A 27,879-nucleotide genomic window follows, 5' to 3' on the forward strand; every position below is an offset into this window, starting at 1 on the left:
TCTAAGAGATTTGAGTTCAATTTATTTAGCTTATGCATGAGCTTTTGGGGAGATTTACTTGTAGTGCCTCTCTATCTACCTCGAGGGAACATTTTTCTCAGAAGACTTTTTAATTTAGTAGGAAGGAGCATATCTGAAGCTAGGCAAACAACCAAAAAAGGCAGCACATTTATATCAGTATAATTATTATTGCTACATCTGCCCTACAGGCTTGATGAATTTTCTCTTGAAGTCTTAAAATCGAGACTGGATATCTTAGTAAAGTTCTGCTCAAGCAGTGTGAGAGTAAAGGACTGGAAGGAGTCGTTGCTGATGGAGGGGGCACTGCCCCCTGCTCTGCAGGACATCAAGGAGGATCCTTCTTGGCCTTTCAAGCAGTGCTGATAAGAAATAGCAGAATGTTGTGGCTAGGAGCTGAAGCTAGATAAATTCAGCCTGGACAGACGTCATTTCCTGGAAATATGTGCTTATAATACTTAAATGGCATACTTGCAGAGATGAACGCTGACTGCTGACACCTTCTTCTGAAATACAGACTTGATCCAGAATCTGGGAGAATTCTGTTTCCTAGGAGTAGCCAGGACAGGGCTGCACTCGTGTTGACTTCTCGCCATCCTGTTCTGTGCCTCTGGGAACGCCTGTCCTCCCTTCCTCTGACCCGTTTGTGACCATGAGGAGCAGGATAACTAACTAGTAATACCCTTGACAGCTTTTCATGAAAGTAAGTTATTTGCTTCATCTAGTTGTCTGCAAGGGTCACAGGATTATTTTTTTTTTTCTTCCTGGGGCACAATTAGCTAGATCTGTTTCTGCATCCCGAGGGAGAAGGCTTCGTGGAGCCTCTGAGGTGAGCAACCTCCAACATAATAAAATTCCCCAGAAGAGCCTTTCGGAAAGCATTGCAACACCACAAGATGCTGTGAGTTCACCCATGTGTGGTGTGAAGACTCACAGAGGAAGGGAAAAACACTGATCTGATTCTGTAAATAAAATCACATGCTTTCTATCAGTGGCTGAAAAGAGACTCCCCTTTCACAGCTCCGGGAATTTTGCTATCTACATTTTTTTCTTTAAACTGAAAAAAAAAATATGTATAAAATAGCCTGAACAGTAAATATTTATCCAAGATGTGTGGTTGTTAATATGATCCAGTCTTCAGTCATTTTGAATGGTGTCACGATGACAGATGTTAATTCAGAAAGGAATAGATTGGACAATTTATGCCTGAAACACATGTGTTCCTTGGCGGGCTCTGTGGATGACTTGCATAGTTAGAGCTGTCTGAGTAATTTGTAACGTTTTCTCTGCCTCGAAGCACCGAAGGCTCCAGGACAGGGGGTTGACCTATATCTCCAGTTTGCTGTAATAAACGTTGAGGTAACTAAACTCCCCGTGTGCTTTTATCTTCCTAAATATATCTCTCCCCCTGTGCTCCAGCTGTGTGTGGTGCTTCTGGTTCTTCCCAAGAAGAATGGCAGCTTCTTTCTGCAAGAGAGGAGGACGCTGCGGTGTGTGAATCCCTGACCACCTCCCTCTCTAGATTCAGCTTCTCTCCTGCTTCAGCACTCACAGCTATTTAATGCAAACACTTGTCCTGACAGCAGGAGTGAAAATAAGCCAAGCCATGTGAAGGTAGTAAGCAAGAGAGATTCTGGGACAATCTCACTTTTTTTTGGTAGTATTTTTATTCTTACAGTTACAAATTTATGGCATGTGTCTAAGGGGAGGTTTCTTTTTTTCTTAGTTAAGACCAGGTTTGTGAAAGTCTTAGTATCTTAATTTTTATTGATTTTTTTAAATCAGAGACATAAAATTGAAAGAAAATGGCTAAGCTGTAGGGTGCATAAGGCTTTTGTTAGATCTACTTGGAATTTTTTTCAGCTGGTCCATCAGTTCGTTGCGTTCTGGCCATTTTCTGTGAGATGAACTATGCCCACAACTGACAAGCAGAGAAAATACTGAGCCTGGCCCAGGCAATCAGCACTTGAATTATTTGGAAAAAAACTGTAAATGTAAATGTTCTGTTTGAATTACAGTTTGTTTAAATTCTCATTGTTTAAGAATATTAAATAATATTACTTTAAAAATCTTTTTTTGTAAAACACCTATTATTAATGCAGGTCTAGAAAACAAAGTAGGGCAGGAGCTTCCTGGCATCTTCCCAGCCTCTTGTTATTTTGACCCTTCTGATTTCTCCTCCTAAAGGATACAGAATAATTTGTATATATTCTATATGAATACTCAGTGAACATCCAAATTATTTGGCTTCTCGTTTCAGCAAAGATGCCAAAATAGGAGAAGACAGATTTTCTGTGTACTCTTGCTGTAAAAACAATGTAAAAAATTTCCCTAGAGACTCACTTTAAGATAACTTCAGAAAGCGATGAGGGTTTCTAGGCCATAATTCTTCCTGTGGTGATCCTTGAGCTTTTTTTGTTGTAATGTGCCAAGGGTTTAGTCTAAATATGTGTTATTTAATGAGTTGTTTGTATTCAAACTCATGAACCAGTTCAGCTCCCTAAAAAAGACTTTGCTCATGGGTGTCCTCAGGCGCCCTGGGATGCCCTCATGCTTTGTCACCAAAGCCTGCAAAGACAGCTTTTAAATTGTTTTAATTTTTGGTTTTCTTTCATGCAGGCATACTGTTGTAAGTGGAGCAGGTAGCTGTGTTTATAGTTAGGATCACCTTATGTTTTCTGTTATAAGCAACAGGGAAAATGCTTTACCATTTTATTACACTCTCATCTTTGAGCTGATGTTTTCCATGCCCTGTGTTTGGCACAGCTGGAAAATTCAGCTAAAATAACTTAGCTGTCTCTCAGGATGAGGCTACTGAAAATCCACCATTTTATCCCTGTTTAAAAAAAAACTAAAAAAAAAAAAAAAAAAAAAAAAAAAAAGATTATCTCCCACCCTATTTTGCTGAGATTCTCTAATTCTTCAGGACAGTGGCTGGGCATCGGTGAGGCTGTTACCATGGCAGCCTGCTGTGGCTCCTGCTCAAAATCCCATGGCTCGGTCTGGGTTCTGTGGAGGCTGTTAAGACTCTGGCAGTGCAGCGCTGGGCACGGTCCATCCTGCCTGTGCTGCTCAGGTGCCCTCCCTGTACGGCTAGTCGGGATGCAGCATCACCAGGGATGGAAGAACCAAATGGGATTTTCCCTTCAGTTGCTTCTCCACAAAGACATCGGGCCATGGACAACAGAGCTGGGAGCAGGGAATCTCTCCCGGACTCTCGGGAATCCTCTCTTCTCCTGCCAGCCACCTGGGCAACACGAAGGAGCAGTAGCCTGGCCTGGTGCACGGCAAGAGCAGGAGTATTGGAGGCTGAAGGGTGGTGGCTACTGAAGACAGTAGAGAAAGGAAGGAAGGATTTACAACAGCCCGGAACTCCTCAAACACTTGCAGGTTTCTTAGGTGTAAATAGTTCAGGAGCCCTGTAAGAGGGTGCGTTTGTTTTCCCCTCTAAGACTGATCTAGAATACAATAGCTTACCGGAGCTTGTACCTGCACTTAGGGGACTGTGCCCTGGGTTTAATTGCTCCATTTGGTGGAGTTTTTCTTGAGCTGATTTTTTTTGGTTTTAACATATTTAGTTACCCTTTAAGACTTTTTAAAGAGCTTTATGGTTATAAAAATCAAGCTGCCAGAAGTTCAGAAAAGCAAAAAAATAACATTGCATTTTCAAAATTAATTCAGTTCTTCTGTGCAGATGTTATCCTTAATTACATAATTACATCCTGGCTCTTTTTAGAACACAGCCAACTATCTTGTGGAGGGGGAAGACTGAGTTTTAGACTAATTTCTGTAATGCAAGACATTCAGCCTTGGTATGAGTAGTTGCAGAAGCTGTGTAACATGTGGCCAGAAGAGAGGAGAGGAGAAAGAATGGTCTGATTACAGGCACTGAGGGTTTCTCTTGCGGAGGCGGTTTAGTCTTTGACTGACCGATGTGATGCTGGGCAAGTTAGATCAGAATTTCCCAAACACGTTTGAGCCTTGTGGGGCAGATAGGCAGGATAGCTGGGTGTTCAGCAGCAGCAGCCGTGTCAATAGAGTTGTACTGTGAGTTTAACAAATGTTCTAAAAATCCAGCTTAAGGTGTCTGAAGTAGAGCATCAGGAGGCAACGGAAACTGTGGGCATTCATCTTTGTCTGGTTTCTCCCCTGTAAAATGGTGTCATGCATGCCAAATATTGCAGAGATGCTCTAAATATCTAAGTGTTGTTTGTAAAACACTTAGATATATGGTGATATAAGAAAAATCTTGTGGGAAAATTCGAAAGTCACTGTTCACAACAGAAATCCTGAGCAGAAGTTGCAGGGCAGTCCTACTTCAGTGCTTACTAACACATGGGTTTGGCCTTTCAGCCCTGGTATTCTTTTAATAGATGTTATACGAGTATGACATTTCATAAACTATGTCATAAAAATAATAGTGAATAAAGGGGCTATTCCCTTATGGGATTAAATACCCTGGAAGTAATGGTGATACTATAGGGCCTGTTCTTCTTTGGGATTTTTCAGAAACTGTACTACTTTAGATAATTTGCATTGAAGGATGATGATGATGATGATTATTAGTATTATTATTATTATTTATTATTATTATTATTATTCAGACAAAACCCACAATACAAGTTATCTAAATTCCATCTTTCCTAAGATATTTCAAACCAGGAATATTTCTTCAAATTTTGGTCAAAATCCAGCTTACATTTTGAACAAAAGAGTCTGTAGTACAGTCTATCCATCACCCTGTTTGGACATAGTACAAACATGTCTTCTGACACACCGTATGTGAGCTATCATTTATGTTTTGACTTGTGAAACACAGTATTCATCAGAATAATCTTCAGTGTTCTTCTGCAGCTCATCTGACGTGTTCCAAGTTCCATTTTCTTCACAGAACAATCTCTTTTTCAATGACGTTTTGTTATCTTACAACTGTGAACCATGTTTTCCTCCCAGTTACACGGATAAAACCACAGACATACATTAAAGAAAGGAATTCCTTTTCATTTACAGAATAGCATAAAAATAAATTTGCTCTCCTGACTCTTTAGGGCTGGTCTTGGCCTCGTGACCTAGCCCTGTGAATCTGAAGACGACAGTTGGTATTAGACTAGCAACACAGGAGGCCCATGTCTGTCTGTACTTAGGTTAGCTGTAGCATTCAGTTGTGTAGGTCAAACGAAGTTCGAAATTCAGGAGGCCTATCTGAGCATGCTTTTCTGTTTATTTGTAATATATACTCGCAGGTGAACAGGGCAGAAGGTTCCTGCTGACAGCCATGGGAATGAGCCCGTTGCTGAGTTCTGGCAAACCGATGTGTAAGGCACGAGTGCCACCCTCACATCCCGGCTGGCTTTTGTCACCGTTGAAGGTGCTGATTTCTGAGCCAGGATCTGTGGACAGGGCAGCTTCCAGCTGCGTGTGTAGCCAGGGTGCCGTGGAGGTTACATGTCTGGCACAAAGTTTAAAGTCTGCAACTGCTACTTGGAATGAAGTTTCCCTTCTCTTGTGGTTTTAAACCTTGTTATCAAGCCTAAAGAAACTAACTCTACCCAGTGTAGTGAAGTATTATCAACCTAACTCTACCAACAAAGAAAAATAGTCAGAATTTTGCTTTTAAAAAAAAAAAAGCTTGACTAGTACCATGTATCAAGGTGCTTTTATCTCTATCATACTTTGCCGCTCTTTGCTGCTGAAAGCACTAGTTAGAAAATGTATTTGGGTTTCACACTGAGAAACATTAGTAAAAGCTAAACTTGGGGCATTACAGCCTGTCAGGAGTTCTCTTGGGTGCTGCAGGGTGTTGGGAGATGGGGAATACCGACAGGGGAATGGCCTGGGAAATCACAGCCATTTGATTTTGGACTTGGTCAGTGGGAGAGTATTCAGGGGGAAGAAACAAAAATGATAGAAGAATAAAAGTACCATATTGTTGGATAATCCATCTCTTTTGACAGTGGGACAAAGAGGAGATAACGGAAAGGCTTGAGCACAATCTGCAATGTTCCTGCTTCAGGCAGAGTAAGAACTTTTCAGTGGGGTAGATAAGAGTGGAACAAGTTGACTCTAGAGCATTCCTAGACTACGGAATCTGAAGACGGGAACATTCACAATGAGTGCTGGCCGTTGGAGCTGTGTACGGAGGGTGATGAGGGCTTCTTCATTGCTTTGAGGAAGTTGGGTAAATGTATTGGAAGTGTGGGCTAGTGGGTCTGGCAGTTGACCATCAACCCAGACTGCAGGCTCTCAGCACCTCTGGTTTTTTTGCTAAAAATTCCTTGTTGCTTTGGTAATCGGTGCAAATGATGCAACTTCATTTATATTAACACTTGTAGAAGAGCATTTTCTAGGCCTCCATATCTACTTGACCGCTGAGAAATGCAGCATTGGCTGATAAGATGGTTGTTTTCCAGTGGAAACACACCTTCCACATCTAATCCAGTTATGCCTGAGCAGAAACCTTTCAAAAGCCTCTGCAGATGGATTGCAGCGGTTCTGCTGTACCCTGTGTTTGTGTGCCTGTGAGCGCTTGCGGATGGTGGGTATAGAATAAATGACATTCCAGCCTAGGCAGGGACAGAGATCCCAGTGAACTATGTGCTCCCAGGCACAGAGTGAGGTCTTGTGACTGGTACATCATCCCCTGGCTTTTTCTTTCCTTTATGCCCTTCTTCCTCTCAGTTTCTGATGTTATCAGAGTTTGAAAGAGCAATGATCTCGGTTTACCACAGGTTCTCTCTCCAGTCTTTTCATCTTTCAGCAGCAGAGTATTGGCATACCCAGACTTTATTCAGCTTTGCGTCGCATATAGCTGGCCTTTGCGATCTCCCTGTCCCCTTCCCATCAGACTTAGAAGTCTTCCAGAGCAGTGCTGCTTGTACTCCTAAATCCAGTAGTATCACAGAGGTACGGAAGAGGCAGCATCTGTGTCATCGGGATGCAATGGCATTACCCTTCATTTTCTTAGTATATTAGAAATGTTGTTCTTCTGAGAGACTTAGCCCGCTTCTAGCTGTTTGTGTCTTCTATTGAGGTGTGCTGCTTGGCTGAGGCTCTGAGTTTCCACATTTTATTTTAGCGTATGTTGTGATTCGCTTTGGTAAATCCGAGAACAGGAGATGAAAAACTGAATGGAAACAAAAATAGTTTACAACCGGCTGTGCCTATTACCCTTCAGTATTCTGCAAGTGGACAGAATGAGGAATTACATCTGGATTGTCATCCCTGTAGCTCTTAGTTGAGCCCTGCCATTTTTTATCCGTGCCTCATAACCTGCAGTCTCTGGTCTGTCATGTCTGTGCCCATCTGTTCCTGGAGTGGTGTCTCTGGAGGGGATGTTAATGCCTCTCTCCCTGGATGAGAGCTGTACGAGAGACTGGCTTGAAAGCCCAGGCCCATCTAAATTCCTTCTTTTTAAATAGTCTCCTCTAAAGCCTCTAGTGATGTCGTTTACAATTGTACAATTTTGAAAACACTCCAAGATTACCTAAAAATGACCGTCGTAGACTTGCTCTTCAGTCGTGTTTTCTTGTCTTCCTCTGTGTTGCTTGTTTCTTTACATATATTATAAGCTTTTTTTGGCAGCCCTTGGCACTGTGAATGCTGATCTGTGACTGAGGCTCCAGCCGCACGGTAATACCAACAAATAACAAAGGTGGGAACTTAACACCGGGAAACACAATTTCCAACCTGAACCCTATGGTTTCCACCTTGATGCCAGCAGGTGATGAGGTACTGCGGGAACATTGCCAAAGCAGTTTTCAGACTAATTTTCTGACTTACTGTGATAATCAGGAAGGGAGTTACTGCATCCTCAGACCCGTAAGCACCTCGGGCTTAGTCACCTCAAACTGTGAGTCTGAGCTCCCAGATCTGGCAGGAGAAGTGCGCCTTCCCTCCAGTGCCTGCTGCTCCTCGGGTGGCTGCCTGTCTCCTCTCAGCCTAAAAAGGGACAGAGTTCCCCGACAGGAAATAATTGCTTTGGAAACCTCACCGAACATCTGTGTCCAATCAGTCTGAACATCCACACCCGGTGTAGCGCGGCCGAGCATCAGCAGTAGCGTGGAGCCTTGGAAGGGGCTGCGCTCCTGCCTCTGCCACCGACACCACAGCTCCCGGGGGGGCTGCGTCAGGGGAGCAGCCTCCTGGGGCTCGCAGTTGTGGTGGTGCTGTGCCTTGTAGCTTGCCAGTGTCAAGCTGCAGAACAAAAGCACGAGGCTCAAGATGTAGTTCAAAACTACAGGGTGTCTAGAGCCAAACCACAAGGCTGAGAATTTCACTAATCATAAGCCAGGAAAACAGTTCTTGGTTCTTTAGCCCTAAACGAGGCTTTGCCTGTTGTATAGGTGGAAGTATGAGAGCTGTCTGCTGAGGCTCCGTGTTTCTCCCTACAATTACTGTAGAAACTACAGAGGGAAAATGCACCAAAATGAAAGATTACCCCAGGTGTCCCTCAGTAATCTCAGGGGAACTGCCCAGAAGTTACAGGGAAGAACACGGAGCAAGTAGAAATGAGGCAGAAGAGAGCAACCAGAGCAATTTCAGAGCAGTGTGGTAGCTGAGGAAAATGCTTAGGGAAACAGTCTGGATGAATGACAGGAGAAACAGGCACACAGCAGGGACCAAAGCAGGCAGGTTCTATCCCCAGGTAGCAATAGGGTCCACATTTATTTTGCACTGGCTTTGAACTAGCTGAGACTATGGTCCTGGGGGTTTACTCAGCACTGCGAAAATGGGCAACTGTGGTACATGTAGTTACCTCTTCCTGAGCAGCTCAAGCAACAGGCAAAGAATAAGACTCTCAAATGTTTGTAATCTTGCTTCTTTTTCTTCTCTTTAGTGTTTTGTGTGTAATGTAAAAGCCACATAAAACCTACTTAAATCCTAGAACTTATGTAGAATCTCCTGTGGAGTATGAGTCCAAACAAAAGGCAGCTTTTGTCCACTTTAAATAGCTTGCAGACCTTTGGTTTGAATTGTTTGCAAAATTTAGGCAATGCCATATTTAGAGTTGCATGTGAAATCGTAATTGAACTTATAAATTTATTTTAGTTTCAAGGTCACACGCTATTTTTCCAGGGTGTGCCTGCTTAAACCCATGGTAAGATGGTTTTGCTGAATGAGTAGCTGTTCAAGATTTTTGTTTATCATCTTCACTTCTGTGAGACCTGGAGCGTGCTTAATGCAAGTGGAATCTGTAATATTTTTTTCAATTTAATTTTTTCCCCCTCCTTCCCTGGAACTGAAAGGCCTCTGCTTTACGTGCGCCTTTAGGAAATTCCAAAGGTTTAATATTTATCCAATTTTTAATGAATTTTCACAAGGAGACAAAACTCAGCTGACATTTCAAATCCCTCAAATCCCTTGGTCAAATGGATGTTGAACTTTGTTAACATTTTAAAGTTGATTTTTTTTCTAATTTTTTTTTCAAATGGTGGGATCATTCAGTGGCTGAAAATGTATTATAATGGAAAGTGTTAGACTGCTTTGACACCAAGCATTCTTTCTAATTCAACTACGATGAAAGAACATGAGCGTTAATTAGGATTTCTTTCCATTTAGGGTCCTGAAAGCACTTTGCCGTTGTCAGAATACGAACTTTAACAGGATCCTTGCCCTGGTCAGCAAAAGTGTATTATGTTTGGGCAGCTTTGAGGGGGCACGTGGGATCAAAACAGGATAGCAGTGACATTTAGCTGTCTTAGATTGTTGGTTTGGACAACAGTGTGCATCCTCAGCGAGTTTGCCGTGTTCATGCCTTTCGTAGCAAGAGCCACCTACCAAAGTTTCATTCTTCAGGATCCGAAATTGAGCAGCTAGACACAACCCTGGGATTGTTCCATAAAGAAGTGTCTGTAGTGTGTTTAGCATCCCGTGGCATGAGACTTCATGGGAGCTGTGTGCAGTACAAACAGTGTGTGAAATGTAGCAGGCATCAGCTGTGGCAGAATTAGGGTCAATAATTACAGGGGTAATCACTACTGGGCAGGGGAGGCTCCTGAGGATTTTGCGGGGGATCACCGTCATTTTCAGCAGTGCCTTGAAAGCAACTGTAAAGTCACTGTTAAGCTGCAAGCAACCCACAACTGCTGTAAATAATGACTTCCAAAGCACGTGCTTTTTATGTGGAGTGTAACGTGCTTTTTATGTGGAGTGTAACATCTGCCTCTGCTGCTTGTCGCGGAGATTCCAGGGAAGATGGCTCAGCGCTTTGAGAAGGAGGTGCTCAGATTACCCCACCAAAGCTGTTGGTTAGCAGATTAAAATTCCTGCCATCCTCCCTGTGCCTTGCGCTGAATTTTTAACCCAAACAGAAGCGAAACATTGGAACGTAATTGTTCTGTAAGTGCTGCGAACACAGAGCCTTCGGTTATTTTGAGGGCAGTACGTGCCGTGCCCGCTCACGTCTGGACCCGCAGGAGCAATGACATGAAGTCATGCGGCCGGGAGGCATGACCCCGCTGCAGGGGGGGCTGTCTGCTGGGGCAGCAGTGTTCAAGGCCGGTGCTCTCCCGTGTTTGCAGGGTCAAGACTTTAATTAAAAAACAATCTATTGGGTAAAATAAAGGACATACTTAGCTGTTTTTTCCCTTGTACCATGAACACGCGTGACTGTTCACAAGACAAGATGGCCCCTTTACGAGCTTAGAGCTTAATTCATGTAAAACCTAACAGAAGAGGATAACTCGAGGATAAAGTGGGAAGCACGTAGCTCACACTGGAAGTAGAGCTGTATGGTCATTTTTAGCTCTTTGGATGTTCTTAAAAGCATTTGCTATCCAAAGGTACGTCCCCTTGGAGGCAGGTGGGAGTCATCACAGTGTGTGCTGGAGTGCTTAAGCTGTTAACCAAACCAGCTGAAGTGCCAATGAGAGCGAAAAGATGGCACCAGGGAGGGAGTCATCCACGCTGAAGGCCAGACCTCTCAGTCTTCCTCACAGTTGTCATCCAGAGTAGCTCAAGTGCATCTGCACATGCTGCTGTCACCCCTCCAGGATACACCCCCCAACTACAGCCTTGTACTAGTGCCTTGTGGCAGTGAGCAGGGATGGTGGGAACTGCTGCCAGTAGTGCATTTAAATATTATTAATTTTAAGAATAATAGTATATGCTATCTTTCGTATATAATTGTATTTGTTGTCTTATCTTTCCTTTCCCCCCCCCCCCCTTTTTTTATTACCAGAGTGCCTCTGATGGCTTTTGGAAGTCAGTGGCAACCCGTGTCCCAAGAGAACCTCATGAGATACGTATCCTGAATCCCTACTTCATCCAGGAGGCAGCTTTCAGCTTCATTGGACTGCCTTTCAACAATGGCCTGATGGGCAGAGGGGTAGGTATAAAGTGAAGCAAGCAAAAGCACAGGGAAGGATGAGAGACCAAGCAGCAGAGTAGGCTTATGCTGTTCTTACTTTCTCTTTGGGTGTCCACTGTTGGACATTGAAGGGAAGGGACTTTGGCTCTGTTACGGTGTTAGCGCTCAGCCTCCCCCAGGCCAAGGCAAGATCTTTTCTTGGAACACACAGAGGATTTTGTGGGGGATCATCAACATTTCAGCAGTGCCTTGAAAGCAACAGTAAAGTTGCATCCCAGGCTTGTAGTAAAAGAGGGTAAAGGTTTGGTTTATGAGGCCTTTGGTAAGGAATTCTGATCTTACAGCGACAAGTTTAGATGTAAAAGTTTACAAAAGAAAACAATGCAAAACACAGTTTTAGGTCATAGTTATTAACAAAATACCTTCATGGCCATTCTGGTATCTCTCACCCCCAGTGCAGCTTTTTGGAGTGTTAGTGGGGAGTAGGTGGTGACTTGGGTTTTCTGGATTATCTCAGAACCTATTTATATTTGCTCTATCTAATATATCAACCATTAGAGAAAGTATTACTTGGGTGGGTAAATTACTCATGTACCCATGTGATACAGTTCTTGATAGAGAGCACATGTGACATTTTTGGGCACATTAGCACAGCTGACAAACCCAGAGAGAAGCACTTTTGCTGGACAAGGACTGTTTGCTCTGCCTCTGGCATTGTCCTTCCGTTGTTAGTACAGGAGATTTGCCATGTTGCAGCATGGGTTTGGACGAGACAGAATCATATCTCATTTTCTGTGTCATATCTCATTTTCTGTGTTCTAATTATATTGTGAAGTCTTGAGAAACTTTAGAGATACTTGTTTTGTGCAGGTCAGCTGGGTGAATGCCTGGACATAAGAAAGTCAGTTCTTATAATGCAGTGTGCAAGATGTGCAGACAGATTCAGCCACACAGAATAGGTCTTTTGTGAAATGCATTGCTGCATATGTGCGTACAGAAGCTGTCACAGCTTCTGGAAGCATTGGGTTTTTGCATTGTGCTCTGAAGAGATCTTACCCTAAATAATTCCTGTCAGCAAGGATGTAACTTACCTTATCTCTGCATTCTCCAGAACTTACCCTTAGAACTATGTGGTTTTGATTTGTCTTCCAGAAAATCAGGGCTGCTGCCCCAGTGAAGGACAGAAATCAAACTTTTGCCTTTATTTTCTCAAGATTTGTTTTAATTTTTAAGCACGTTATTTTAATACACAAGATATTACTGAAGCTGAGAGGAGAAGAGAGAATCCGGAAATGAAAATGCTGTGAACTGAAGTTTATGAGGTTTTGATAGGTTGTTTAGCACACATCAGATTGGGAAATGAAGGCATCTTAATTGAAACCTGATGTTTCACTCCATGAAAGTCCATTTGAGAATTTAAAAATAGTTTATGGAGCTTTAAGGCAAGCAATCTTTGCCCATGACCCCTGATAGATTGTGTAAATTGTAGTTCATTCCTTCAGATGGGGCAACAGGAGCTCTGCAGGTGCATCTGTGGGGCCAGCACGTCAGTATGCCCTGTGGTGTCTGTGCAAGGACACTCTAATAATAGTGATCCTGTCAGAGTGTAAAAACAGAGAGAGTATTTCTAGCCTGTGAGCACAAATTTTACTGCAGGTATGAGCTATGGACTGCTGTCATGGAGCTGCTGGGACTTCACGCTTTAGTGAATGCTGCTGCATCAGTGCAAAGGCTCCAACAGAAGCTACTGCTGCCAGTGTAAAGAGGGAAGAAGAGTCTGAGTAGGATCCTGGCGATAGAAATTTGCTACAGGCCTTTTTCACTGAGATCTTAAATAGGAAGAGTGGAATTCAGAGCCTGTAGACCAAGAATCCAACTCTCATTAAAGATCTGAGAGAGATCCAGCAGGATGAACGAGACAGCTAGAGCAGGGAGAATTGCCCCACAAAAGACAGTGTGACCCAGCAGCTGCAGAGCATAGCTGGTTGGGTTCAGGGTCACACTTTAGAAATGCAAGGCAGTCTGGAAAACTTTACTCCAGAAAGAAGCATACGAACATGGAAAAGGAAAATGCTGAGATCTAGTAAGCAAAAGCACAGCAAACAGTATCTGTCCCGAGTTTCTCCTGGGGAACCGGAACGGGGGTAGATTAGTGCCCCTGTGCTTGCAGTGGGCTGTGGTATGTTGGGCAGGCTACACACAGGAGGATCAAGGCTGGGGATGCCTTAGTAATCAAGGCCAACATGAAATCCTCATAAAGAGCAGTAATATTCCACTCTTCTTTGGTTCTGATGCCTAAATAAACTTCAGTGCTTCTCCTACACACCACATATGGTAACAATGTGCTACCAATTAACTTTGTAATTTGGGGGCTTTTTCAGCAAGGTTGAGAAGAGCTAGTAAAATAGTTCGGGGCTGATCTGAAAGTGTTTTTCCCAGGATTCAATAAAGGGTGAATGTAGTAACAGCCTCTGCTTTGATAATATAATTTGGGCCAGATGGTTCTGGAGGATAGTAGGGGTACCCGATGGGCATTTTGATTACACTTGTGGCATTAGTAACCAAAAGTCTGAGCAAGGAGCAAAACTGGTCACCCACAATGAACAGTGACTTCTCTCTGGGACCAGTACAGCTTTTCAGGAGTTTCCTTAGTCCATTTACTGAAGTCTTTAGAAGAGGGAGAGCTGTTTCCTACTACATGTGGACTTCTCTTTTCTTGGGATAAGCTGATGATAAAGAAAAAACTTTAGTTTAGGATCCTAGCAATGTCTGGGGAAAATTAAATGTTAACGTCTGAGGATGGTTTAGCGTAAAACAAACGACCTAGTAAAATCCTCTCTTTGATTAAAGAATCCTCTTAAGGTGTGGATGTGTGGATGCAGGCTTGGCTGTCTTGCTAACTAAAGGTGTATGTATGTGATTTATGTTTAAGTGGAAGTTCTGTGTATACAGGTCTTTAGGGCTTGGAACCAGACATCACTGGTGTTGCAGCTGACAATTTAGGCATGCGATAACCTACATTACACTGCAGCTTACTGGGGGACAAGCATGAACACTGGTTTAGAGGCATCATTGCCTGTTGCATGTACAACACTAAGGATGGTTATCGCCATGGTGCTTTTTGCTGTGTAGTGAATAGTCCTGTCAGCTCAGTAGTGGCTCAGAGCCATTGGAGCAGTGGCTTTCTGGCTCCTGTGGAAACCCTAAGCATGGTGCGAGGTGGCCAGAAGAACATTTCAGATTATACAAATTGTCAGGACTCTGATGACTCCAGTGCAGGCTGTGGTGTTGGTTTCTGTATCTCTGCTGGTGCTGTGCATCCATGGAACTGTTATGATTTAACTAGTGAGATTAAGCTCTGCTGCCCAAAACTAAACCTTTGGTTTGTTTGTGTAATGAAAATGGCTGAATCCATAGACCTCTTATTAAAGAGATAAGGCGTCCTTCCCTGGACTTCACCCAGCCTCAGCAGAAACTTAGTGAAGGAGGAGCCGGGTGCAGGAGGTGTTACGAGGCTGCGTCAGGCGCTGGGCCATGGATTAGCACCTCTGCAGAGTGCTGACAGCCCTCCTGCACCCGGGGATTAAGCTCTAATGCTGCAGTGTTAGCCCGTCCTGCCCCAGGGCTTCCCTTTGCAGTTATGCAGTTTTGACCGTAGGCAGGCAGCCTTTCTGGAGATGCCACTGGTGACCCTTTGCTCCTTAGGCAGTTTTCAGCTCCTCTAGCTGATCATAATGACCCTTTCTCTCATTAGTACTAGGTTGCCCTGGTATTAGCAAGCTTTTGGCTCCTGGGCTGTTCTTGCTGGACTCTGTGTGAAGGCCATGTCTTGGGACCTGTTGGGTCTTGATGGAGCAGAAGAGAGGTGGGGGACAGCAGGAGCCCAGCAATCTGCTGCTCCATTCTTTCCGGTTGCATGCTGCTTCTTTTTTGGCACTCTGACAGCATCTTCTAAGGCAGGTAGAGGGACAGATAAAGGGCCACTGCAGCTGCAGTTGGTTAAATATAGAGACTTAGTGTCGTCGTTGTGCTGTCCTGAAAAGCCAAAGCTTATCTGCTTCGTGTTCAACATGAGGTGCCAGGGAATGGACACTCAGGCAGCAGGTAAATGAATACCAGCTGCTTCTTGGTAAATGCCCAGCCACGTGCTTCTGCACATGACGCAAAGTAACAGAAGGGAGTTCACCTTTCAATGAAAGAGTAGACCACAAACTCCCATTTAGCAAAGGGTGAAGCTTGTTGTGGTTACCACAGAGCAGCTAGTGTGTGGTGAAGTCGTATCCTTGCTTGCCCACTGTTAAATTGTTAGGTCCTTAAGAGATGCTTGCTGCATGGCACAGGAATCTTCTCTGTGTCAAATGGTAAATCAGAGACTGTGCATCAGGTTAGATGTGGTCAGAGACACTGGTTTGGGCCGAGTTGTACAGGAGCTCAGCAGTTAAATGGCAGAATGGCAACCTGCTGGGCAGCTAGCCTGTCATGTCTCTAACAACAGGCCCTTCCCTTTTGCTCTGCTGCAGACTGCCCGTTCTGGAGGCTCTCTCCTGCTTACAGCAAGGAATGAGTAGGGGAGGTGAAGGAGGAGTGTTGGAGATGCTCTGCTTTGTCTTTTGAAGCCTGGTATTGCAGCTGATTCTGTGCATGGATGGAGGTAGCTGTGGGAGCAGCGCTGTGGGTTGCAAACTCCTGTGACAGGGACCACTGTAGAATGCCAGGCACTCATCTGCTCACAAGTGATGCTAAATTGCTTTTTATGCCATATTTCCCAACTTGCTAACTAGGGGAGGCAAAGAGTAGGTTTGGGGTTCTTTCATGTGAACAGAAAAGAACAAAAAAGAAAATACAGTGACTGTTGTGTATAGCATGTGATGGCTATTATAGTTTTGTTCCGTATTTCTTTTGTTTTGGAAACCTTACTGCTATTAGGTGATCAGGTCTGTAACGGATAAACTAAGGTAGCAATTTTTCCCAGGTAAGCAAATTTTCAAGTTTTCCTTCAAATAAGTTGATATAGTAATCAAACCAATTTGAACATCTAGATGCATTATTGTCTGTAGGGAGTTTATTCTTTAGCAGTGCTTACCCTTTTATTAAAAAAGGTAACAACTGGAATAGTCTGAACCATCCAGTATATCTTACCCTGAGCTAAGTAAAATCCCATAAATAACTGGAATTCATTTAATATATTAAGGGAGTCAGATATTTCTAAAAACAGATTTACAGCAGTCATTTCCTTCCAGTCCAGCAGGCAGTGACACAGGAATGACCCGGGCATGGAATGAAAAGCAGCAAGAGCTTTTCACATGCACCAAGCAAAGAGCAGTTACAGTCCTCAGGTTCAGTCACCGGCACTGGATCTCCAGCACAAGCCCATGATCACAACCGCAAGGTGATGCTCAGCCTCCAGTAAGTCCAGAGGAGGGCTAGTGTTCATTTCTGATGACTGGCTTCTTTTCTTCTGTGAATAGAAGTCAGTCTTTAAAGCCTCTTCAGGGAAACCAATGGAAGATGAAACAGCAATGTCTTGAGGTGAAGCCTTTTATTTCTCCTTGCAGCAGAGAACAGTGTAGGAGCAGTTAGGAAACCTGTCCTGTTGCTGTCTGTGCTGCTAAAGGCAGTTTGGTCCCCTGACCTGGTGGTGCAGACTGGCTGCGTTTGCACCGCACAGAGCTTGTAGGGATCCCTGGCACAACACAAGACCAGTGATCTTTGCCTCTCTTGTCTTTATGCTTTTCTCACCCAGGATCCACCATGTCTGTGCTCGCCTCACCCAAGCAGACCATGGCCAGGGGGGCCCTGGAAGGAGCCACGCTCTGGATGCACGGGCAGCCATTGCCCAGCACTGCTGCGGTGACGTGTCGCTCACCACTGCTGTGTTTGCTGCTTCTGTTTGCCAGGTGGCCTTTCGGTGTCGTCTCTGGCTCGTCTGTCAGTCTGCTGCATCCTCTCAAATGGGACCAGGCAAAGAGCTGATCCCTGGAGAGCATTCTGTTAGATACTATGTTTTCCAGATGTTTGGGCTTAGACAGGCAGGCCAGGCTTGGGGATGTTGGCTGTCGGTTCAGGCCACGTTATCCAGGGAGGTTGCCCTTGTCGTTGTTTACCAGTGCTGGAGAGCGGATGCTGAACCTGGTACCCACCACAAGCCTCAGCTGTGACAGAAACCTGGGAGATGCAGCAGGAGGTACAGAGCCTGCAAGGCCAAGTTCAAGGCTTGTGGCAGGGAACTGGCAGGGGGAGGGGACTGCTAATGCTTTCTGGGGTCTTGCCATTCCCAACTCTCCCTGACTGGCAGGCATCAGTTCAGGTCAGAAACTCATCACAGCCACACCTGGAGCAGCGGTCCTGCTGGGCCACTCCAGGCAGCCCCACGCCATGGCCTGGCTTGTACTGGCCAGTCCTGGTGTGGCTGGGAGGCATCCCAGGAGGCTCCTGCTTCAGCACTGGCCATTGCAGGGCTGCTGTTCTTCAACCATTTGGTAGAAAGCAGCATTGCTTGGTGGTCCAGGGATACCTGGGCACATGGAGGGCCATGAGCAGGAAGACAATCCAACCCCAGATGATTGTTCCTGAGGTAGGATGTTGGGATTTGGGGTTTCTTCCCTAGCAATGGCCTAGAATAACAAGATGCCTGCGCAGTTGTTTGAGAGAGTGTTATTTTCATAACGCAAGAGGTGGGGTGGTTGCCTTGGTATGTCTTTGGGGCACGGCACGAGGGCGTGTGTGGTGAGATAGCACTGACGCATTGTGCAGGGCATAGCAAGCCAGGTTTGGCACAGCCATGTCCGTGATGCCTAACTTCTTTTGGAGTGACCTGTCCCCCAACTTGCCCCAAAGGTTGTACATGGTTCATTAGATCTTAGCAGCAGATGAATTTATATGCCTGTGTACAATCAGAAGAACTTGAAAGTTGTGTACATGCAGCCAGAGAATAATTATAACCATTTCCTCTCTCCGATACATGTCCTCTCTCGCTTGCCACTTCTCTGCTGAGAGAAGAGCCCTTTCCCCTGGACCTGGAGAACACTGCAGAGTTGGTTTTTCTGCAGCACAGCCTGGGACACATCCTTAGATCCTACAGCACCTTCTCTTTCCCATGCCGCAAACTGGACATGAGGCAGTGCTTCATTTTCAACAGAGGGAAGGAGTAGCAGAAGCTCAGCAGGCTGTCATAGGAGAAGAGGGCTCAGTTTCTATAGTTTAAATCAAATCAGGACCAAAGCACTGTATTGGCTTACTAATGACATTTAGTTAACCGGCAATCATGCTGCTTTTATACTTCTGTTCAAGCTGGCTCGTTTTTTTCCAAGTCACTCTAATTTCCCAGTTACTGTTTAATCTGTCTGATGGTTGCTTCTTCTTGAGCGTAAGCAGTTTGGAGAAAATGCCATGTGTATTTGATCCAGGCGCGTGGGTGCATATACAGTTTGTACTCATGTTCTTCTCTTAGCAGGTGCTGTTATCCATGCCATTTACTAGGGGTGGGCTCTGCAAGCACCCCTGTGCTGCCCTAACAGTTACTGCCCTCAGTGAATAGCAGGGGTAATAATTTTTACAGTATTTTTGAGGTGGTCCTCTTTAGCCCACAGGGTTCTGACTGCAGCAGTGGGACGTGAGGCTGCATCTCAGCAGTGAAGATGTGAATGGCTGCAGATCTCTGCCTTCAAGGGGGGCACACGCACTAGGCTGTATCTACCGTTGTATTGGAGGGTGCTAACATTGCTAACATCAGTAAGGCATAATCTAATCGAAAACTGCCATCAGATCATCAGTTTCTGAATGTCATTTTTAGGGTAATGCAAAACAATTTTGCTAAGGACGCCATGTGAATTTCTGATAGTTGTAGAGGCCAAACCAGCTACATGCAGCACAGTCAGAGAAGTCAGGAAGTCTTTGGTAGTTTTTTGTATTTTAGTAATTTTTGAGAGAGGAGCAGGCAATACTAAGATACTGGCATGTCAGGAAGAACTACTGAGGAACAGAAGCAGATGAGAAAATTATTCCATAAAGGACATTGGAGGTGTTATATGTAGAATAAAGTAATGCAGATATTTGGTGACCAAAGGGAAGTTCACTTGATTTCTGTGATCTGTTATTCTCCAAACAGAAATAAGAATATGCTTGAAAGAAAGTTATGGTGGTTTGGCAGTCTTCCCGTAAGGTTGGGTAGTATGATTAATTCTCTGTGGTTTGTAAGACTTACATTAGAAAGTTAGCTCTTAAACATTAACTTGGCCAGTGAAATTCCCTCCAGGCAAAGACCCTGTGTCTCCCTTGAGCTGTACCGTGGGAATGGGCCCAGTGCAAATGCGGGTGGTGTTAACGCCGTTATATTCCCAACGACGATAGGTTCTCAGGGATGTAACCATTTACTCACTATTTTTTGGACACTGTAACTACAGCTCAGCTGAGGGAAAGGGTTTTGTGGCAAGTCTATTTACCAGCTGATGCTACTCCAGTGAAATCCAAATGTCGTCATCTATGTAAAACATAAAGCTGAGAATATTGCATTTGAACTGCCATGCCCGGGAAGACAGGATGTTTTTGCATATTTGAAGTTCGGGGGAATTTTTCTTATCCTTGTGTAATAAACTTTTTCCAATTTTTTTTAAACCCCTCCTTGATATTTTACGGCTACCAGTGAATTAACAATTAACTAAAGTAAGCAGAATAAAACCGGTATTGTTTGTAGCGAGTATCAATTGAAATTAAGCAGTGAGAACAAAATGTCTTTGCTGGTTTTCCTAAAATCTAGGGCTGGCACAGGAGGATGTAGTAAGGTCTTTTTATTTCGAATGTGCACTGTTACAGATGCACTGCAAATGCTTGAATTGAATGTCTCGCTGATTTAGCTGTAAGCAGGTTTTGCACATTTGTCTTCAGATTAGTGTAATTCTAGCGCACTGTAGTGGAGTTCTCCACAGCACATGGTTTGTACTCCCAGTTGTGCTCTCTCAGCTAGGGTATGGGTGGCATTCTTTGCTTGGGAAATGTTGGTCTTGGGGCTGGTCAGGCAATCAGAAGTGAGCAAGGCAGCGTGCTGCCAAAAGCCAGTTCCTCTGAATGAGAGGCAGAAACTCCAAGTATTTTTTTCCCAGTCATCAGGTGAAATGCAATAGTGTTGCTCACCGGTTCAGAGTAAACCATTTTACATGCAAAATACAAGCTGTAGTTGGTTTCTACATCTCAGTTACGAGGCTGTCACCCTTGGTGACTGTCTGAGCATGTCCTCTGAATTTGTGATACTTTTGATATGGTTGATGTTGGATGTTCTACAAATGAAGATATGTGGGTGGATTTCTCAGCCTCTCCCTAGCCCCTGGGGTAAAACTAGCTCTGGATTCATCTGGCTAAAGGGGAGCTAGAAAAGTCTGTGAGCGAGGATTTTACACTGGAAACACTCATCTGTCACAGCAGTCGTGTTCATCTGAATGCACAAGAGGAGTTGCAGCTGTGCAGCACCACTGTCACAGGGCCTCTGCAGAAGCCAGATGGAATGGGAAGGGCTGAGGCTGGACTTCGGTGCAAATGGCAGGTCAGCAGATGGGCGAGGACAGTCAGGATGCCCCTGCTCAGAGTGCTAGCACCCATCTCTGACTGGCTTCACGCTGCTCCTCATCTTCCAAGTGTGTGTGGCTGGGCAGGGTATGGCACAGGCCAGAGTGCCCTTTGCCTGTAGGAGTGGCCCTGAGCAAAGGAAGGGGTCTCAGTGCACGCTGTTGCCTGCGTCTGCCTGATCTCTCCATCTCCCAGAGCTGTTTAACAGCCTCCTTAAACTGCTTTTGCCATCAGTAATATAAAGAGTTTGTACTGTTCCTCACTTCCGCTTCTGTGTGGTGGCTGGTTTGGGATAAGTATTCCTCCTTAACCTAGATGGAAGCCAGTAATGTGCATAGAATTGTAATCCGTTATCTAAGCCTGTTCTGATTTTGGAAAACTAGCATATCCACAGTGAGTCACCCTACAGCTTGTCTGGCGTCCTGTTCTTAGGATAGCAAAGTTGTGGAAAGGGACTGACCATTTTCATTAATCCCTCAGCCCTGCAGTACTCCCCTGGAGGGTCAGGTCATAGAGCCTCAAACAAGAGTCACTGCTTTTGTGATGCTTTGCAGGAAGCTGGCTAATGTGTGCTTGTATTCACAAGCTGGGAGGCTATCAACCCCACAAGCGGGCATTGGGCAGCTGATGTGCGGATGTAGCCAAATACCTTGTTCCTGATTTTCTGCTTAGTAGCAGCAGTGCCCCTGTGAGCAGAGACAGTAAGAGGAAATCTTTAATTATAGAAATGGCAACCTGTGCTAATGACTTCCATTCCTGCTTTTTCTCCTCTCAGAATATCCCCACCTTGGGAAGCGTAGCAATAACCATGGCGCTCCACAACTGTGATGAGGTGGCGGTAGCTGGGTTTGGCTATGACATGAGTTCACCCAATGCACCGCTGCACTACTATGAGAACATCAAGATGTCTGCCATCAAAGAGGTAGGGAGCTCCTGCCGAGCACATACTCCTCCCAAACCCACTGATCACCCCGACTCCAGAGCCTCACTGGGCTGGTGATGTCAACTTCCAGCTTTCCTGTATGGGTCAAAATGCAGCTCCACCCATGCTGTGGACTGTAAAATTTTAGACATTCTCTCAAGCACAATGTGTGTTAAAAACAGTTATTTCTGCTGGGAAAAGTTCTTTGGAATGTGTATATGATGTGATTCCTTCTTCAAGCAGCAGAAAAAAGATTCACATAAATGTTAACTCAAGTAGGGTGGAAGGGAGCAACTCTGCTCTCGCTTTGAAAAGATGTGGCCTCCTCCTGCTTTTTGATCCATTGTATTGCTCTCTAATCCATGGGCTTCTTTTCCTAGATGATCCCCTCCTCAGCCCCTGTGAAATGTGGGGGAGGTGAGATTAGCACGTGCATGTTAGCTCTCAGCTGACTGTTCAGCAGCAGTTAACTAGTGTAAACACATCATGGCTCTGTGGAGACTGTTCTTTAAAGCCAGATCTACACTAGAAACATTTTCTGGTACTATCACAGTGAGATGACCGGCATTTTTAGAGGAACAAAGGTTCTCGTGTTGGTATAAAGATGCTCTTTCAGGTCTGTCCATTTCCTGTACCAGACTAGAGTGAACTTGGACACTGGTCTAAGCTTCTATAGCGGGGAAGTTTGCTGCTATTTCAGTAGAGCTCAATCTTTCCCAGCACAGATGTGGCCCAGGTCTTTCTAAGATTGTTTCCCACTCTCCACTGGCTCCTAGGTGTGAAAACTTTCTCCTTCCTACTCCACGTTGAGAAAAGTTGTATTGTCTGTGAGCTGTAGCTGTCTCCTGGCACTTGGCATTTGTTCATCTTGAGCCCTTTGCCATTGATCCAGGTTAGAAGGGAAGCTGGGAAGTTGTGTTTTTCCAAATCACAAAATTGTACATGTCTTAAGACTCTCACAGGCTGCAGGCTGCATGACCCTAGGCAGACTGAGAGGAATTAGAGATCAGTGATTAGTCAGCTTGAGAAATGAGAAGATCATGTCTAATTATTAGAGGAATGAGACTTTGGAACAACCTCTTAGCAGGGGCCAGGAGAACAAAGGGAGTTAAGGAAAAGACTGTGAGGAGGTCCAAATATATCAAGGGACTGGACATTGTGGTCCTGAGGTACCTCCTGGGCCTGTGGAGGTAGCCACAAAAGTCTGCCTTGCTCAGTGGAAAACCATGGATTTAATCAGTCCTGGCTGGGAAAGTGAGTGCCCATTTACAGGATTTAAGGGGTACATCCAAAGAGGAAAACTGAATTGAGTCACTATGTACAGAGGTGGTGTCAGGCTTATGAAATCCCTGGGCCGAAAATAGATGAGGAGTATCATTCTTGCAGTGGTAGAGGAGGTATCACCACTGGCTTGCCCAGTTCTGACTCTTCCCTGGACACCTGCTCATACCCACTGCCTGAGACGGGACCCTGGGCTACCCAGGCTCAGGTCTGAGTCAGTACAGCTGGTTCCTTAGTCTTCCAGCAAAGATACGGCCTCACCAGCATGAAGATGGATGCAGATGCCTGGCTCTAGCAGTGGGTGCAGAGACTGTTCACGAAAGTTTCAGGAAAAGCTTTTGTCTCTGTGTCCACTCTGGTGAATTGGCAGTCTTTTGTGGAGAATTAATCTTGCCCGATTGTTCCTTCAGTCTTACAAGGATGTCAGGCCCACGGTCTGCTCTTGGATGTGGGGACACTCACAGGCAGGTGTCCTGTGCCAAGCCTGTTTTGCCACCTGGTTTTGCCACTCTGACCTTAAGGACACTGACACAGGAGCCGACAAGAATGAAGTCATCTTGCTCTTGAACCTTATGTGGATCAGTAGGAAAAGCTGGCACAAAGAGTTGGATGACAGAGTCTCTGGTTGAAGTCACCAGTCCAGATCACTTGGATCTTTGATTCTGGAGGCCAGCGCCCTGCATGGCACGCAGAAACCAGTGGAAGACAGGAGGGAGTCACTCCTGGACACCATATGTGGTCTCAGGAATAAACATCACATGGCACAGGGCAGTAGATGGGGATAGACACGTGAAATGCAACCAGTAGGTTTCCTAGAGAGACCAGTTGGTGCCTGGTTTGTCAAGCCTCTGCTGTCTGGAAGCTATCAGTCATCATATCCAGGATGTTCTGTACAGAGGTGAGGGAGCGTTGAAAGGTTCTGATGAAGCCTCACTAATTCAGATGTCAGTGGATTTGTTTCTGCCGCCAGGATTGTTGATGAGAGCTCTGCAGGCCAGCAGAGCTGGTTCTAGGAGGAAGGTTCCTGTTCCACTGGAAGGCTGGTTATCTGATACGTGTCTGCCCATCTAATCCTCACATCCTCACCCACAGGCTCCTCTTACATTTCACTGCCCTAGTACAAGAAAAGCCATCTGTTCCCGAGTATCAATAATTAATGCTCCTCCTGCCTCTGCCCCTCCCAATATGACAAATTGTTTGTGATATTGTGGAATGTGAAGAGCAGAGAGAGGATTGCATTTCTTTCTCTCCCATTTAATATTAATGGTAGCTGGTAATTGTTAGTCACATGAGGGTGAAGTTGAAAGGTGAAGGGCAGAATGGTTGGGTTGTGTCTTCCACAGTTGCCTTCAAATAACGCACAAATGGAGATTTGCCCCACTCTAGACTGGAGGCACCCTGCACACCTTGCTTGAAGAGAGACCTGCATGTGGGTTGCAAATCAGGAGGCTGGCCTGCGCCTGGTACCTTGTGCCAAACCTTGCCCTTGGCATTAGTGAAAGAAGACTGACTCAGAGCCAAGCTCCACCAAGGTTTTTGTCTGTTCCACCTGCTTTGACACCCAGAGGCCCAAAAGCATCTACAGCATTTTCCTCAGTGTTGCTTTGGACCTCTGGGATTATGTCCAGGTCTAGTTCTTTCTGGTCCTCTACATTTCAGCCTCTAAAAGAGCTACTAAAGAAGGCTATGCCTTGAAATTACACAAGTATCATCTTTGTCCTCTGGCCTGCAGACCCATGGAGGCTGGAGTACTTATTCCTGGGCAGGGGAGTGAAACAGGTTTGCTTAAAGTAGCAACATCACAGCACCGAAACAATTGTCATGGGATGCAGCTGTCATGGGATCCACCATAATGAACATCCTGGGCAGGAACCCCTGCCATTTGACCAGGCTTTGGTCGGGCAGAACTTCTGTTTCTGAAGTTCAAATCTTTTCCCTGACTGCTGGGCTCCTCCAGCTTGAATGACCAAAAATTTTCAGTGTTTAAGCCTGGAGAGCAGCTGCGGGGAAGGACTCCAGCTCCACCCTGAAACCATCGCTGCCTTTACAGAGGAAATGTAAACACCAGCAGTGTCCTGGGTCTAGAGGTGCCACACATGTGTAGCTTCTGGGAACATCTATCAAGCCGCTTCCCTTGCCTGGTGTCCACAGGGGGAACAGGCCTGCCAGTGAGCACGCATCCTCTCAGCAAGGTGTGTCACTGATTTACACTTGAGGCAGGCTTGACATCTCTCTGGACACCCTTGAAACCCTATGACTCACCTCAGAGGAATTTGTTCTGATTATATAAAAAAAGCTAGCAAAATGCGCTCGCTTGCTCACAGCTGGGCGGAGATGCCTCTCCCATGCCAAGACTGAGGTGATAAAATCTCTGTGGAAATGAATGTGATTTTTCCTGTTGCTCTGTGGGACTGGCAGCTGAATTTCCAAGAGGAGAAACAGACAGCCCTACGGTATAGTTTTGCTTACTCTTTGCTTGCCCCGCAGGGGTAAAAGCCCTCAAGGTCCAAGGTTGTGCTGCTATTACTACCACAGAAGGCAGCTGCCTCCGCTGCCTCTTCCAGCATCTCCGACTCCCAGGGGCTGGGCAGGCATTTCCTACCCCAGAGGAAAAGGCTCTGCAAGGAGGCAGATGCTCTGGAGCTTCAGCGGTGTTACCAGTCAAGGGGAAGTAGATGGTCTTGGGACCCTGGTCAGTAGTATGGCTGCAAAACACGTATGGATTCTTCTGTGCTTGTGAATGCTCACGGGAGTAAATTTCTCCAGTTTAGTCCTGGATGGCTTCCTTACTGTCTGTCCTGGGTAGCGCAGTGTACTCCAGCCAGGACACATCCAGGCAGACCTCGTGGAGAAGACCCTTTTCTGTTTATAAGTGTTCTCTGGAGAGCTGGAAGCACACTGGTGTGGCGCTTTCTGTTTCAGGCTGTGAGCTGGAAGATCAGTGCCTGCAGTGCAAAACCGCCTCTTGATCCCAGCTCTGCTGCCCAGCACCGTCTCCCCTCATCTCTCATCATCTCCCCATCATGGCTGGGGGTGCAGCGTCCCTGGCCTGCACTTCAGCAGGGGTTTTCTGGGTGGTGTGGAGAACAGCCTGCTGTTCTCTGGTCTGTTACTGGGAGACCACTGCCCAATAGACTCAGTGCTGTTGTGTAAACTCTCACAGGTGATTTTTCAGCTCTGATCCTGTCTCTTTCTTTTAATTTACAAAATGCAGAATGTCCAAGTGTGTCATCTCCCTTAAGTTACTATTTTCCCTATTTGAAATGTATTTGCAACAGCTTTCGACCCTTGGCTGCTTCCGTAAATGCTGTACAGACAGTGACTGCATCTTTGCCAAGGTGTCTGCTCACTTGTTTCTGTTTTCATGGCAATGAATCCATCAGAGCTGAATTTTTATTTAGGTTATTGTATTTTTATTTCTTGCTCAAGTCCTGTAATGCTTCATGCCCAAGCACTCCATAAAAGTGTGTTTGTATCACAGGTCACTGTCTTCTACTAATGTACAGGTGTCAGATCCACTGGGAACATAGCAAAGGAAACGTGGAAGTGGAGGTGAGGAAAAAAGAAATAATTTTAAAATAGAGTGAAGGCTTTTCTGGATTAAAAAAACCCAACAATTAACCTGCCTATAAAGATTACAATAGACCTTCAGTGCTAATGGCAAAACAGGCTAGTGTTTCAGGCAGAAATTATTGCAGGATGGGAAGGTGACAGTGTTTAAAATAGTAAAAACTCCGTAAGGAGTTGATGAAACTGAGAGAGCAGGAGGCTGTGTTATATCACGGGAAGGAAGCACAAAACTGGCTCCCAGCATCCCTCCTCCACGTGCTCTGCCCCAGCACAGTCTTCCCTGCCTCGTGATCCAGAGGTGAGCTTCAGTCTCCTGGTCTTTTCTTGTGGGAGCAAGAATGTGAGCAAGGAGTCACCTCAGATGCCACACAGGGAACACCCTGAACTGTCTTCTCAGCAGCTGGCTGCAGACCACCTCACCCACACTGGTAAAAATGGAGAATGCACGGTTACGAGCCACCCCTGTCCATCCAGAGCCCATCTGCGGCATTTGGGTTGCTCGGTGGAGCTGCTGACTGGTCGCCTTTTCACCCTAGAAGCAGATCAAGCGCCAGTGCCGATGTTGTTGGAGGTGTCAGCTCCTTTGATACAGCTGTGCCCAGCACTTCAGTGACTCGCTGCCTGACCCGAGGGGGAGGTGGCGCAGCTGCCTTTGATGGCTTCTTTCTGATCATCAGCGCCGCTTCCCCAGCAGGCCTTTGTGGGATGCTGGAGGACACCATCTTGTAACACTTCTTATTCAGCCTGTGTAAGGGCTGTCACAAGGGCCAGGGGAGGTGGCCTGCAGCACGCAGTGACACACAGCTTTGTCTGTGTCTCTCCCCGCCAGCAGCTACCTCTCAGAATAATCCGCAAACATCAAGTTTGGAGTCTCGGCCCATAAAGGCACAAACAATAGCGCTTTATCATCATCTGGGCTCTCTCTGTGAAGCCGTCCTTTGCATTTTAAATCAACGCAAGTTGCTTAGGAGGGGGTGGTTGGACTGCTTCAGGCCTCCGAGTACCTTAAAAGTTTGCGGTAGCCAACAAGAAGAACAAAACTCCTTTGAAAGCCAGGCAGATGTCTAGCCTGGTGATTTATAGACTGAAAACACAGCTATTCGAGCCTGGCTGATGAATTGCGATTGGAGTACAAGGACTGGTGCAGACTGAAATGGAGGTCAGCTTTGGAGGGGGAGGTTAGGGGCTGGGGCAGGGGGACCTCTGAAAGGGCAGTGCTTTT

At 45.5% G+C, this 27,879-nt stretch overlaps 1 protein-coding gene across 6 annotated transcripts in view; it reads left to right on the plus strand.

Moving 5' to 3' along the window:
* Window positions 1-27,879, plus strand: part of ST3GAL3 (ST3 beta-galactoside alpha-2,3-sialyltransferase 3) — a 184,189-nt gene that overhangs the window by 143,575 nt on the left and 12,735 nt on the right. For 4 of the 6 annotated variants that reach the window (XM_055724698.1, XM_055724699.1, XM_055724702.1 and 1 more), the window contains 2 exons: window positions 11,198-11,344; window positions 21,660-21,806. In XM_055724698.1, the coding sequence (XP_055580673.1) occupies window positions 11,198-11,344; window positions 21,660-21,806 (294 nt within the window). The remainder of the gene's footprint in view (window positions 1-11,197; window positions 11,345-21,659; window positions 21,807-27,879) is intronic. The other 2 variants (XM_055724700.1, XM_055724703.1) reach the window with 1 other exon arrangement.

The sequence above is a fragment of the Falco cherrug genome, chromosome 12 (assembly GCF_023634085.1).
Source record: "Falco cherrug isolate bFalChe1 chromosome 12, bFalChe1.pri, whole genome shotgun sequence".
Taxonomy (NCBI): domain Eukaryota; kingdom Metazoa; phylum Chordata; class Aves; order Falconiformes; family Falconidae; genus Falco; species Falco cherrug.